This window comes from Tursiops truncatus, chromosome 10 (genome assembly GCF_011762595.2).
Source record: "Tursiops truncatus isolate mTurTru1 chromosome 10, mTurTru1.mat.Y, whole genome shotgun sequence".
Classification (NCBI taxonomy): domain Eukaryota; kingdom Metazoa; phylum Chordata; class Mammalia; order Artiodactyla; family Delphinidae; genus Tursiops; species Tursiops truncatus.
In genome coordinates this window covers 32,403,017-32,416,081 of record NC_047043.1, presented here as the reverse complement: position 1 = coordinate 32,416,081, position 13,065 = coordinate 32,403,017, and the positions used below count along the sequence as shown (strand labels likewise).

At 53.8% G+C, this 13,065-nt stretch overlaps 1 protein-coding gene across 4 annotated transcripts; it reads left to right on the top strand.

The window, feature by feature from the left end:
* Nucleotides 1-671: 671 nt before the first annotated feature.
* On the top strand, nt 672-11,001 carry CIMIP3 (ciliary microtubule inner protein 3). 4 transcript variants are annotated; one of them, XR_012334454.1, is made up of 3 exons: nt 672-767; nt 6,504-6,560; nt 6,738-11,001. XR_012334454.1 is itself a non-coding variant. In XM_073810733.1 (2 exons), exons 1-2 carry the CDS (start codon nt 759-761, stop codon nt 6,831-6,833), a joined length of 339 nt encoding a protein of 112 aa, XP_073666834.1. In that variant the 5' UTR covers nt 672-758; the 3' UTR covers nt 6,834-10,982. The 4 variants fall into 4 exon arrangements, 3 of the variants coding, with proteins under 3 accessions (XP_073666834.1, XP_073666832.1, XP_073666833.1); XM_073810733.1 differs by having other exon boundaries at nt 6,504-10,982; XM_073810731.1 differs by lacking the exon at nt 672-767 and adding an exon at nt 5,331-5,621 and having other exon boundaries at nt 6,504-10,983.
* Nucleotides 11,002-13,065: the final 2,064 nt, after the last annotated feature.

Here is a 13,065-nt window from a genome sequence, read left to right as displayed (position 1 = left end):
ATCCATCCATCCATTCATCCATCCATCCATCCATCCATTCATCCACCCATCCTTCATCTCTGTACTTTTTTTTTGTTTTTTTGCGGTACACGGGCCTCTCACTGTTGTGGCCTCTCCCGTTGTGGAGCACAGGCTCCGGACGCACAGGCTCAGCGGCCATGGCTCATGGGCCCAGCCACTCCGTGGCATGTGGGATCTTCCCGGACCGGGGCACGAACCCGTGTCCCCTGCATCGGCAGGCGGACTCCCAACCACTGCGCCACCAGGGAAGCCCCATCTCTGTACTTTAGAAGGCAGATAGAAAGAGAGGAAGAAAGGGAATGGAGAGTTGGCTGGGTACATTTATTCCCCGTCAGTGATTTCTTGTGAAATCATGAGAAACATGAGGGTTCCTGGAGGAATATTAGGACTGCTGGAGGCACCTGAATAACTAGGATGCTTTCCTCCTCTCTCCACTCACCCCACTACCCACAGCTCAAAGGTCCTGGGAATTGTGGGAAGAAGGAAGTGCAGAGTGAGTCAGTATCAAGGTTGTAAGACCCATCCAGACCTTGAAACTTCAGCCCTCAGCCCTGCCCCTGTATCTCCTTAGGAAGATAGAAGGAATTGTGTTGTCAAAGAGGGGTCACAATGCCCCCAGCCCCATATAATTCTCCCTAACTTGGCATCCCAGTACCCTCTCAAGAGTCCCTGAAAACCTCTGGAGCCCCTGGGCACCAGAAATTCCATCTCTTCACCAAGGAAGGCCCTGGTCAAGGATGTCCCAGGTAGGATGACATCACAGTGTTGGATTAGGGCAGCCCAAGGTCACAAGAAGTTTGATTGGCAGAAAGGAGCATGAAGGCCCCAGCCAGGCCCACCTGTGAGGCTGGGAGCTAAAGGCCTCTTACAAAAGGCTTAGGTGCCAGTGACACTGCCTGACTCTTGTTCCCCAACTGTGGAGCTGTCATTGTCTCCCGGGAGGAGGGGGAGGCAGGCAGGAGTGGGCTACCATCAATTCCTCTGGTTCCTGCCCCTTCACTTCCCCGAGAGGCTTCCTGGACTGTTAGTTTGCACGGCCCCACCTCCTAGGCAAACTTGTGACACGTAATAATGCTGGCAAACGTTTACTGAGTGCTGAAGAGGTCTAGGTACCTTGCCGAGAATATCTCATTAATTCACGGTAACCCTATGAGATAGATTCTCTTGTTATTCCCACTTCATAGATGGGAAAACAGGCACAGGGGGAATTCCCTGGCGGTCCAGTGGTTAAGACTCCATGCTTCCACTGCAGTGGGCACGGGTTCGATCCCTGGTTGGGGAACCAAGATCCTGCACTCTGTGCGGTGTGGCCAAAAAAAAAAAAAAAAATTTGCGGAAGAGCTGGTACCCAGTGGGTGGTGGAGCTGGAATTTAAATTCCAGGCCGTCCTGCTACAGGACCTCCTGAGGGAGCTGAGACCCCCGCTAGGCCTTCCCATTGACTCCCTTCAAAGTCCCCCTTGTCCCCACCGCAGGCAAATATGTGCTCATAAAGGTTCAGGGGAGTGTGTCGACACCTCGGTGTAGGAGCCGGACGAGGCTGATGATAATTACCATTTGCTTTTACAGCTCCCGAGACTCATCACCCCCGCCCCCCACCGCACCACAAGCTGGTGCAGTAGATAGCCTTATTAGCCCCATTTTGCAGATGAGGCAAGTAAAACTCAAAGAGGTTCAGCGACTTGCCCAAGGATGCCTGACCTGTAAGGGCAGAGTCCGGTCCTGAGCTCAGCCTTCAAACTTCAAAGGCCAGGCACATTTGCAGTACCAGGTGCCCTGGGAGCCTTCACCAGCTGCCTCACCCAATGCTGTTGGCACTTTCTTTTTTTTTTTTTTTTTTTTTTTTGCGGTACGCGGACCTCTCACTGTTGTGGCCTCTCCTGTTGCGGAGCACAGGTTCCAGACGCGCAGGCTCAGCGGCCATGGCTCACGGGCCCAGCCACTCTGCGGCATGTGGGATCTTCCCGGACCGGGGCACGAACCCGTGTCCCCTGCGTCGGCAGACACACACACACACACACACACACACACACACACACACACACACACACACACACACACACACACACACACACACACACACACACTGTGCATTTGACAGGGAGGACCTCCTGAGAGGGGAGGAGATGCTTAAATGAAACCAGATGTTAACCTGCAAAATATGCAGTCGGGCCCCACCCTCCCTCCTGGGCTGGCCGGATGGGGTGTTCTCAGCCCTCTGAGCTTAGTCACCTGGAGCCTGGCTGGGCCCCCGGAAGGGGCAGGGCAAGGCTGGGACTGCCTGGGCCTCCTCCTCCCCCCCCTCCCCTCCCTCCCCCCTCCCCCCCCTCCCTCCCCTCCCCCTCCCTCCCCCCTCCTCCCCCCATCCACCTCCTCTTCCACTCCCCCTCCACCTCCTCTTCCACTCCCCCTCCTCCTCCTTTCTCTCTTCCTCCTCCCTCTCCCCTTCCCTGGGGCTGTCCCTCTGCCCCGGTTTCTGTGTGGGTCTAGTCCCTGGATGTCCTGGGGGTCCTGGGTCCCCCTAACCAGGGCCCCAAGTGTAGGGGCAGCAGCAGCAGCTGGGGCATAACTGACGGGAGACCCAGGGCCTGGGCTGGGGTAGAGAGGAAGGGGAAGGTTCAAATCCCGGTTCCTGCACTAACTGGTCACTAGTCGTGCGACTTCTTCAAGGTTCTTACACGCCACTCACTAACTGTGTGAACTTAGGCAAAGTTTAGATTCCTCTGAGCCTCAGTTTCTGCATTTGAAATATGGGAGTAACATCTCAAAATGGCTCTTCTGGGTTTTTGCAGAGCTCAGTGGTTAGCACTTGGTAGATTCTCAATCCTGTTAGCAAAGAGCGTTGCCCTTCCCCCTGTAGGAAGATCCCCCCCGACCAACTCTTCTGAAAGCACATGCCTCTGTCACCCCTCACACCAGCTCCCGAGCCTCAGGTGCAGGGTCCAGGTGGCCAAGACTGCTGGGGAGCAGGGGCTGGTAGGGGGTGGGGCCTCTGCAGTTCCTTCACCTCTGTGGCCACAGGATGAGCCTTCCCGGGGGTGTCAGGAGGACCAGAACCTCAGAATCATGCTTTTTTTGGGGTGTGTGTGCTGTGTTGGGTCCTGTTGCTGCGTGTGGGCTTTCTCTAGTTGTGGCGAGTGGGAGCTACTCTTCGTTCCGGTGCACGGTGTTCTCATTGCGGTGGCTTCTCTTGTTTCGGAGCATGGGCTCTAGGCGCGCGGGCTTCAGTAGTTGAAGCATGCAGGCTCAGTAGCTGTGGCGCAGGGGCTTAGTTGCTCCACGGCATGTGGGATCTTCCTGGATCAGGGCTCGAACCCGTGTCCCCTGCATTGGCAGGCAAATTCTTAACCACTGCGCCACCAGGGAAGTCCCCAGAATCATGCTTAACATGGAAAAAACCCAAGCCACTTCTGTGGCCCAGGTAAGGAAAATTCTGCAGGGCCAGGCCGTCAGCCTCAACACTGAGGATAAAGAAATTGTCATGGACTCTATAGCAGTGATTCTCACTGCCCTCAGGAGGCATTGGCAATGGGAGAGACATTCTTCGCTGTCACAATTGGGAGGGGGGGCTACTGGCATCTAGTGGGAAGAGGCCAGAGCTGATGCTAAACATACTTCATTGAAGGACAGCCCCACAGCAAAGATTTATCCAGCCCAAAGTGTCAGTGGTGCCGAGACCTGGGAACCCTGCTGCCCAGGGTTTCATATTTGTGTTCATGTGTGTAGTGTCTCTGTTACTTCCACACCCAGAGCCTGGTTCACAAGAGGAGCTCAGGAATCGTTTTGCACGAAAGGATGGAGCAACTGCTGTCACATCCTCAGCTGCACTAAGAGCGAATTCATAGAATAAACCTCACATTCGCGGTGTGTCATCCTGTCCGTGCAGGGTCCACAGTCCCAGAACCAAAACCCAGTATTCAAAACCCCGAGTGTCCCTGCCAAACTGAGGCGCTGGGCTGCCCTCTCTCACCAGTGAGCCTGAGGGCTGGGGAGGGGCCACCTTGACTGCTCACCTGCCGCCCAGCACCCCTGGCAAGGGCTCAGCAAGGTGACAGAATGAGGACAGAAATGCATAGGCAGGCCCTGCCCCACAGTGCTGTGGATACGGCAGTACACGCTGTGGAGCACAGGGTGTGGTCCCTGGGGTCAGCCAGGCCTGGGTTCCCGCTGCAGCCTGGCTCCTTACCAGCCACGTGACCCTAAACACGGGAATAACCTCCTTATTTCAGTTTTCTCAATTACAAATGGGGCTAATAATATACCTTCCTTAAAGGGTTAATGTGAGGAGTCACTTAAAGAGCTTGGCGCAGTGCTCATAAATGGCGGTGAAAAACGATCGTTGATTATCACTGTCATACCTCATTTCCGGTGCTTGCCCCTCTGCTTGTAATCCTGCGTCCCAAGGCTGAGCCTGGACGAGTCTGGGAAGACTGCTGATGGCTCGTGCACTCATCCCTCTCTCCAGCTTATCTCTGTGCCAGCACTGGGTTAAGCCCCAGGGACGCAGGTGAATAGGATGTGGTCCTGACTGCTGGGAGCAGTTTACGGGCTGTTGGGACATTAGCAAGAGCCCGGAAGGACCACAATTTGGGATTAAGATGAGGCAAGCACGGCACCTAGGGCGCGAAATATTGTAAGGAAACACCCACCGTGCCCTTGCACGAGTCTGAGTGTGAGTACCTCCTTAAAATGTGCACCCTTGCCTCACCCTAGTCCCAGCCCAGCAAAGGACCACATCCCAAGAGGAGGGCCTGACGGCACAGAGGAGGGTGAGACGGGAGCAGAGACTGCAGCATCTGAGGCTTCCTGGAGGAGGTGTCATGAGGGCTGCTGGCTTGGAAGGATAGGGAGAATTTGGAAGTGCAAAGCTGAGGGCATGTATACTGCTGGGTAGGAAATTATGGGAGCAGAGACTGCCTTGGAGAAAAGCCCTGGGCAAGTTTGAGTTGGGCAAGTAGTTTGTAAATTAAATGCGAAAGAATGTACATTATGACTTGGGTATAGGGGGTTTCTTTTGTAAGAAGGCAGGGGTTCAGCTTCTAGTAGCTCTGCAGCTAGGGATTCCCTCCCAGTTCCCTGGGGCCTCAGCAGAGAGAAGATGGGTTCCCCTGAGATTTGTAGCCTGGGGGAGTGGGACAGAGCCACCTGACACTCAGGCGTCTCATCCTTTGGGTTGGACCGTCACGGCTATGAAGATCCCTAGTGAAGGGTATCCAGTAGCTGGGAGATCGTGTGGGGAGTTCAAAGGTAAGTACGACGATTCGGTCACAGGATGGCCAAGGTGTGTGGTGGACAGAGGAGCCAATAAATGTCAGTACCATGTGATAAAGGTGGCCATGGGGCCCTCCTAGGAGGGTGGACCTCCATACCCACTCAACCGAGAGTGGTTAAGCAGAGCAGGCATTGTTGGGTAGGAGACACACTCTGTAACAATGAGAGGTGTTCTGGAATAGAATGGGCTGGCTGGCTGCTGGGAAGGCCAGCAACCTCTTACTGGAATCCAATTATGTTGAACCAATAGTTATCGAGTGCTCACTCAATGCCTTGGCCTGGAGTACGAGAAGGAATAGGATTTTAGAGGCTGCTATGTCAAGGGTAAGGGTAAGAGAGCACTGCTTTTTAAGGGGCTCAGGGCTGAACAGGAGAGAGTTTCCCTGATGGGTGGGAGTGAGGGCACACTAGTCTGGGGGGACAGCCTGAGCTAAGACATGACGCCTGGAAGGACCAGATGTGACCAGGAAGTCACAGGCAGACCGTGACTGAATACAGGATTGGGGGAGCCCTGTCCTTACAGGTCTTGCCTTCCAGGGTGGGGGCCTTGGCTTTTATTTTCTGGGCAGCAGAGAGCAAAAGATGCTTTGAGGACAAGCCATACGTTCTGGCCATTAATATAGAAAGATTAATTCGGTGTGAGTGTGAAGTGCAGGCTGAAAAGGCAAGAGATGAGGAAGCAGAAGCCTTGGTAGAAAGCTGGAGTAACCCTGTGGGAGAGGGGATGGATGCCTGATAGAGCGGTGGCAGAGGACAGGGAGAGGAGGATGTGGGGGACATTGATGGACAGACTGGATGCATGGGAAAGGAGTTCCCTGGTGGCCTAGTGGTTGGTTCAATCCCTGGTTGGGGACCTAAGATCCTGCAAGCCTGGCGGTGTAGCCAAAAAAAAAAAAAAACAAAAAATGACTGGATGCAGGGGGAAGGGGCAGGGGCTGGGGGCGGTTTGAGGAATAACTCCCAGGTTCCCAGCCTCTGAGCTGGCCTATGTCTTTAAGAAGCAAACTGAGGTCTGTAGAAGCAGGGTCAGGTCAGTGGACCTTGAAGGCCTTTCCCTACCTGGAGGTGTCTGGCTCCAGGGCCAGCAGAGCTCCAGGGCGGCTCTGTGGGCTTCTGACCAGTGCCCCTGTCCCCTCCCTCCTGCCTCTGGCCCTCGCGGTCAAAGTCCCAGTGTCCGATGCTCCAGCTCTCCCCTTCTTTCCTTCCTCCCAGGACTCACAGAAACCCTCAGTACTCAGCCATGGGCCGAAGATGCCATCAGGCAAAAAGGTGAAGGCTCCACGCTGTCCCCTGTCCAGGTCGTGGAAGCAGGACCATGAACAGACTCTGGCGGAGGCCTATGTGCCGGTGGTGGTGGACCCCAGGGGGCAGAACCCGAACAAGCTCAGGTTCAATTTCTACACCTCCCAGTACTCCAACACCCTGAACCCCTTCTACACCTTGCAGAAGCCTACCTGCGGCTCCCCGTACCGCCGGGACACCGACCACACCCGCAAGCGCTTCGACGTGCCTCCTGCCAACCCGGTCTTGTGGCGCTCGTAGACCTGTGCCAGTCAGAAGCCCCCTACCCTGCACCCTCACCCCCATGATCCCGGGTCGCAGAGGGGAAGGGCTGCTCCCTCCTGGAGGAGCAGAAAGTGTCTGGGCTAGGACGGCTGTGCCCTGCCCACTGTCAACAATGGCAAAGGAGGTCTCACTTCTCAGCAGCAATTAAAGTTTGTCCTGCCTTTCCCTGGCATCTGAATGGGTGGCCGTGGGTGGGTAGACTGAGGCCACAGGGGTATCGTAAGCAATGTTATGTCCAGAGGTGCCTGAAGACTTGGAAAGACTTGATTCTCATCACCTCACCCCAAGAGTAACCCCAACTCCCCTCCAGAGCCTGAGTCCCAAGCAAAGTCCATACTGGCCACGCCCTCCCCGTGGCCCAGGCTTGGCAAGCCATCCAACAACAAGAAAGAGATACATCAACTGACCATGACAGGGGGTTGGAGCAGCCCCTGGAGAATGGGGAAGTCCTGTAGGGAGCAAACCCGGTCTCCAGGGGGCCTCCTCTCCAGCCCTAGTTTTACATAAAACCGCCTCTTCTGACTTGTAGTTTGTTGGCGAGGGATGGATTTCCCATCTCAAGTCTCACCTCTGGTCCAGCAGAACTGACTCTGAGGTGAGGTAGGCTCATGGGCCATGGTTCATGGAGAAGGGGGATGAAGCCAGAGGGCACTTGACTCATGGCCTGACTGAGCTCTGGTCACTGCCACCCAGGCCTGGATCCGATGGCCTGCTGGCACCAGCTCAGACCAGCCTGTGACAGCTGACTGTGGACATCTCCCAACTCCTCAACCAGTGACTTCCTGCTGGTAGCTTGAAATCAGCCGTGGTGGAAGTGTTTACACCACGGAAACCAGCAAACACCTATAAACTGGGGTTTCTTTTTTTCCAGAGAGTCAGTGGTTAAATTCACCACTGGGTGAATCCAACTGGTTTCATTTCTAGGATTCACATCTCCTTCTAGACAGCGTGGCGTATTCAGTGGAGCATCCTTCTAGAGCACAAGAGGCTGGGGCTGGTGTGGGGTGAAGGGACAGGATGCTGAGGACCCAGACCAGCAGCCAGTGCTTGGCCAGGCTTCCCTGGATACCCTTCTTAAAAAGAAGATGGTAAGTGGAGAGAAAGGGCGAGAGGGCCTCCTAAATATCGCCTAACAGCGAAGAATCCAGTTTCTTCTGTGTGTTCGAGGTAGGCTGTCTTTCAAGGTAGAAGCTTTCCTCCAATGTCTGGTGATCCTAGGCTGGAAGCAGGCCATTTGACATCTGTGCCAAGTCTCTCCTGCCTGGTTGTCATTCAAGGAACCAGTGTGAGAAGGAGCTTGCGGGGGGGCGGGGGGGGGGGGTCTCACTTTTCATCAACAGACTTTCCCTTAACGTCCCGGTTTCCAGAGCGGCTCTTCTCTCTTCCTGAGCTGGACATAGAGGCTAGGGCCTCTCCAGTTCAAAACTCCAGAATAATCTTCCACCAGGGTCAGGAGATAGACGCTTGGAGATGTCAGTTCCGCTGCCTTGAGGAAGGCATCCGGGAAGCCAGTTGCTCCTGACACAAGCTTCCCACCGACCTCCTATTTCCCCCGCACCTGTCCTGCACCCCAGCCCCCAGGGTACCTTCTGCGCCCACCTCGCGGAGCCCGCGGAGCCCTGCGGCAGAAACAGGCTTTGTGTCTGTGCCAGCCTCCACGCCCTCCTGCCCTTGGACAGCACTCGGCTTTCACCTTTGCGCACTCTGGTAAGACACCACTTGTCTGTCTGCCTTCTCTTGTCCAAAATTTTATTAGACCCTCTCATCTACTGTCTTCTTTTTCTTGGTCTCTGTGGATTTCTTTTGATAGCTTTTAGAAATGTATTGCCATTTCAGGGCGCTTTTGAAAAGAGGCAGAGATAACATGCAAGTTTTCAGTCTACATACAACCAAAAGTTATACCTCCTATCAATCATCCAACAGACACTGGGTGAACACCTAGTGCGGGCTGGGTCCTTGGGCTACAAAGATGAACAAGAATCACCTCTGCCCTCCCAGACCCGACAGCCTCGCTGGGCGGGGGCGGGGCCAGCATCTTCACTCCCCCAGCTGACTCCTCCTCCTCTCTCCTGGAGAAGGTCGCCGCCTTGAGGTTCACCTTGGTAGAGCAGCCTCCATGGACGCTTCCCGGGAACCTTCAGAGAAGCCGGCCCAGTGTCCCAGGTCGGTCTGGGCGGAATAGTCCCAGGGGGCCAAGAACCTGTGCTCAGGGCTCTGTTGTGTTTCTGTGGAGGTGGCTAGTGGGCAGACGGGCAGCCTTGGAGGGGTTTGCCACCCCTCCCATCCCTTCTGGGCACCGCTTCTGCCTCTGTGCCCCTGCCCCACCTGCCTCCTCTCCTTGGCATCGTTCAGCCCGGTGGATCCTCTGACTCTGGTATGGCATCCGTCCCAGGAAGGAGTCCTGCGGACAGAGCAGCCAGGGGAGGCCACAGACCTCTCTCACGGGGCCACCGCATGAGCTGTCCGCTCCGCCCCCCTGTGCCCCTCGTGTGTATTCACCTCTTCCTGGATGCCTCGCTGTGGATCCCAATCCTGCATGTCTCTGGGGGAAGGATGGAGAGCAGGACTACTAAAGCCACCGAGCTCTGGGGTTGGGAAGCCGAGGGATTCCATTCCCATCCTGGGCTGGAGTCCGGAATGGCGCCCCACACCCGACGGGAGTGAGCTCCCTGTTGATGGGATTGCTCAAGCAGAGGGGCCACAGGGGAAGGTGCTGGCCTGAGGCGCTTACAGGGGCCTCTAGCTCCAGTCAGGCTTTCCCCAGAGATTTAAAAACTTAGGCTAAAAGCAAGATGAGGAGGAGGAAAAACTTTGGTACCACCACTTAAAATGTTTGTGAACCTCAGAATGTGATTTTTCTGCCTCTAATTTCTCTCGTCTCCCGTGGAAATAACAACACCCACCCCACAGGGCTGCCATGAGCTTATTCATCGAGCTTAGCATGGTGTCTTACACCTAATAGCTCCATCCTACGTTAGCTCTCTGTAATCCTTTCTTTAATCATGCATACATTCATTCATTCAGTCATGTTTTATTGAGCTCAAGCCTGTCAGTCAAATGTTATCTCAAAAAGGTAACTGGGGAGAGTTTAATGAGGGGACTATTCGCAGAGAAGCGGGCACGGTTAAGGGACTGGGGGTATGCCCAGGGGGTGGCACAGAGGAAGGCCCTTCTTACCCCTAAGCCTGAGGGGTAGAGGGAGGGGGTTTTGTCACAGGAGCTTGGAGACCTTCTGGCAGGAGCTGTAGCTGAAGGTCAAAGAAGACAACTGGGGCCCAAACTGTGACCCAGCAGGGAGGGAGGAGAACAGACACCAGCTTCTGTCTCTTTCCATCCTCCAGTCTCCTTCCAGTACTTCTCAATGGGCGAATCCAGACTGAAGCCAGAGGGCTGGGGAGCCCAGGTGATCCAGTCCACGGGGGTCAGCCTCCTGGCGCTCAGCGCAGACCCAGAAAGGTGGAGAAGGAGTGGGGAGGGGCAAACCGAACAACCAGCACACAACCATGTGGAATCCGTGGTACTAGGTGCTGGGAGGTTTTGAGAAATGAGTAAGACAGTCGTCTCTACCCGGGGAACTTGCTGGATTCTTGAGGGCAGGCTGGCAATAAACAGCTGCTTATAATTCCAGAAAGAAATGAGTGTTGTGTCTATGTTATCGTAGAAGTGTGACTGTCATAGACTCTAAGGTGATGTCCCATGATCTCCACCTCCTGTTGGTCCTGCCTTTGTACAATCCCCTCCCTCTGTGACTTGCTTCTACTCTACAGAATATGGCAAAGCTGATGGGTGTCACTCCCTTGATTAGGTTCCATCATATAAAATTCCATTTTAGCAGATTAGAGGGAGATTCCCCTCGCTGGCTTGACAAAATAAGCATCTGTGTTGAGGAGCCCATGTAACAAGGAAATGTGGGCAGCTTCTAGAAACTTTAGGCAGCCTCTAGGACCCGAGAGTGCCCTCCAGACAATATCTAGCAGGAAGCCAGGGCCCTCAGTCCTAGAGCTACAGGGAATGAATTCCACCAATGACCCGAATGAGGTGGGAGTGGATTCTTCCCCAGTCAAGCCTTCAGATGAAAACATAGCCCAGACAACACCTTGATTCCAGCCTTGTGAGATCCTGGACAGAGGACCCCGTTGAGCCAGGCTTGGACTCCTGGTCCCCAGGAACTATGAGGTAATAAATGTACATATTTTGAAGCTGCTGATTTTGTGGTAGTTTGTTATGTGACACAGAAAACTAATATAACACGTAAGCAAGACGTTAGTGTGCTGAGGCAGGAAAGACGAATTCTGCAGAGATTCAGAAGGCTTCACAGAGGAGCTGGCTTTTGTGCTCACACATAAAGAATAAGGAGGATGTAAATAGGGAGAGATGGAAAGATGAGCTGCCATCTCCTCCTTGACCTCTTCGTTTCAAACCCTGGGCCTGAGAGGACTCTTCAATGACACAGATTCCAGCCTGGGCCCCAAGCAAGTTCAGTGGAGGAGCCCTCCCGCCCCCAAGCCAACCACCCCCCCCCAAAAAAAACATGTTCTGGAAAACTTGATCAAAGTAGGCAGATCCAAGCCCTCCCCTCCCCCCACAATGCACCAAAAATTGATCACTTTAGGTAGAAGAGAAGTAAAACAGTCCCATTTGATTCTTTTTTCAAAAATAACTATCCTCTGGTTATGTGAGCAACATATGTTCATAATAAACAATTTTTTAAAATACAGATTTTTTTTTAAAGCAAAGATTAAAAAATCACTGGTGAGGGCTTCCTTGGTGGTGCAGTGGTTAAGAATCCGCCTGCCAATGCAGGGGACACGGGTTCGAGCCCTGGTCCGGGAAGATTCCACATGCCACGGAGCAACAAAGCCCGTGAGCCACAACTACTGAGCCCATGTGCTGCAACTACTGAGGCCTGTGCGCCTGGAGTCCGTGCTCTGCAACAGGAGAGGCCACCGCGGTGAGAAGCCCGTGAACCGCAACGAAGAGTAGCCCCTGCTCGCTGCAACTAGAGAAAAGCCCACAGGCAGCAAGGAAGAACCAACACAGCCAATAAATAAATAATTAATTAATTTTTAAAAAAATCACTCGTGAGACTTCCCTGGTGGTCCAGTGGGTAAGACTCCACACTCCCAATGCAGGGGGCCCAGGTTCAATCCCTTGTCAGGGGAACTAGATCCCACATGCGTGCTGCCGCAACTAAGAGTCCACATGCCGCAATGAAAATTCTGTGTGCTGCAACTAAGACCCAGAGCAGCCTAAATAAACAAACAAATAGATAAAAAGAAATCTTTATAAAAAATAAAAAATCACTGGTGATCCCATGACTCAGAGATGAGCCTGTTAACGTTTTGGTGGTTTCCTTCTCATCATAGGTATCAGGTACACAACAAGTGACAGGGACAACAGTATTAATGTCACTCTTGTCTCAGTCTTTCTCTCTCTCTGTCTGGTCTTCTAAGGAGCATTCTTAGCTCTGGGCCCTTTAGATGAACTTTCTCAGGATAATGGGCAAAAAGAGTTATAAAACTGGAAAGGAGGCCACCTAGTGGTTTCTATGATGGAAAGGAAGAGAACTGCTCCTGGGGGAAGACCAGGTCTGAGAAGGCAGACCCTGCCCAGAGCACATAGCCCCCACCCGCACCTCCAGTTATACCTGGCAGATGCCACATAAGACAGGGCCAGAGAAGCAGCCCTCCCAGGCTCCTCTAGTTCTCAGGGAACTTTGTCTCATTCCATCTGGAGCACCTTGGTCAAAGAGGGAGATTCCTCTCCAGGTATCCAGGGTTCTGCTTCCAGTGGTTCCTCTGTGCCCTGAGCTGTTGGAAGGGGGTGTCCACTTGAGGAAGAGCTTCTGGGGCTGAGGAGTATCTAGGCACACTGACCCCATCACTCCGGGCTCCTCCCTCTGCCCAGCCAGTGGTCACAGCTATGGATACAGAGGACTGAGCCCTAATGGCTGGAAGGCTGTGACTGCCCTTCCTCTACAGAGCTGGGCCATCTCTCTGAGCTGAACTTCTCCAGGCCCTGGTCCTCCTTCTGTCCAGTTCTCAGGAAATGCTCCTAAGATCAAGAGCCTGACACTCTTCTCACAAAATTGCATAAAAACCACCATCTTCCTGTTGCCTCCATCCCCAAACTGCCTCTGAGGGTTCTAATTTGCTTTTTATTTAAATAAAGATGGGGTGGTCCACATAGCAGAGGAGGGAGGGAAACA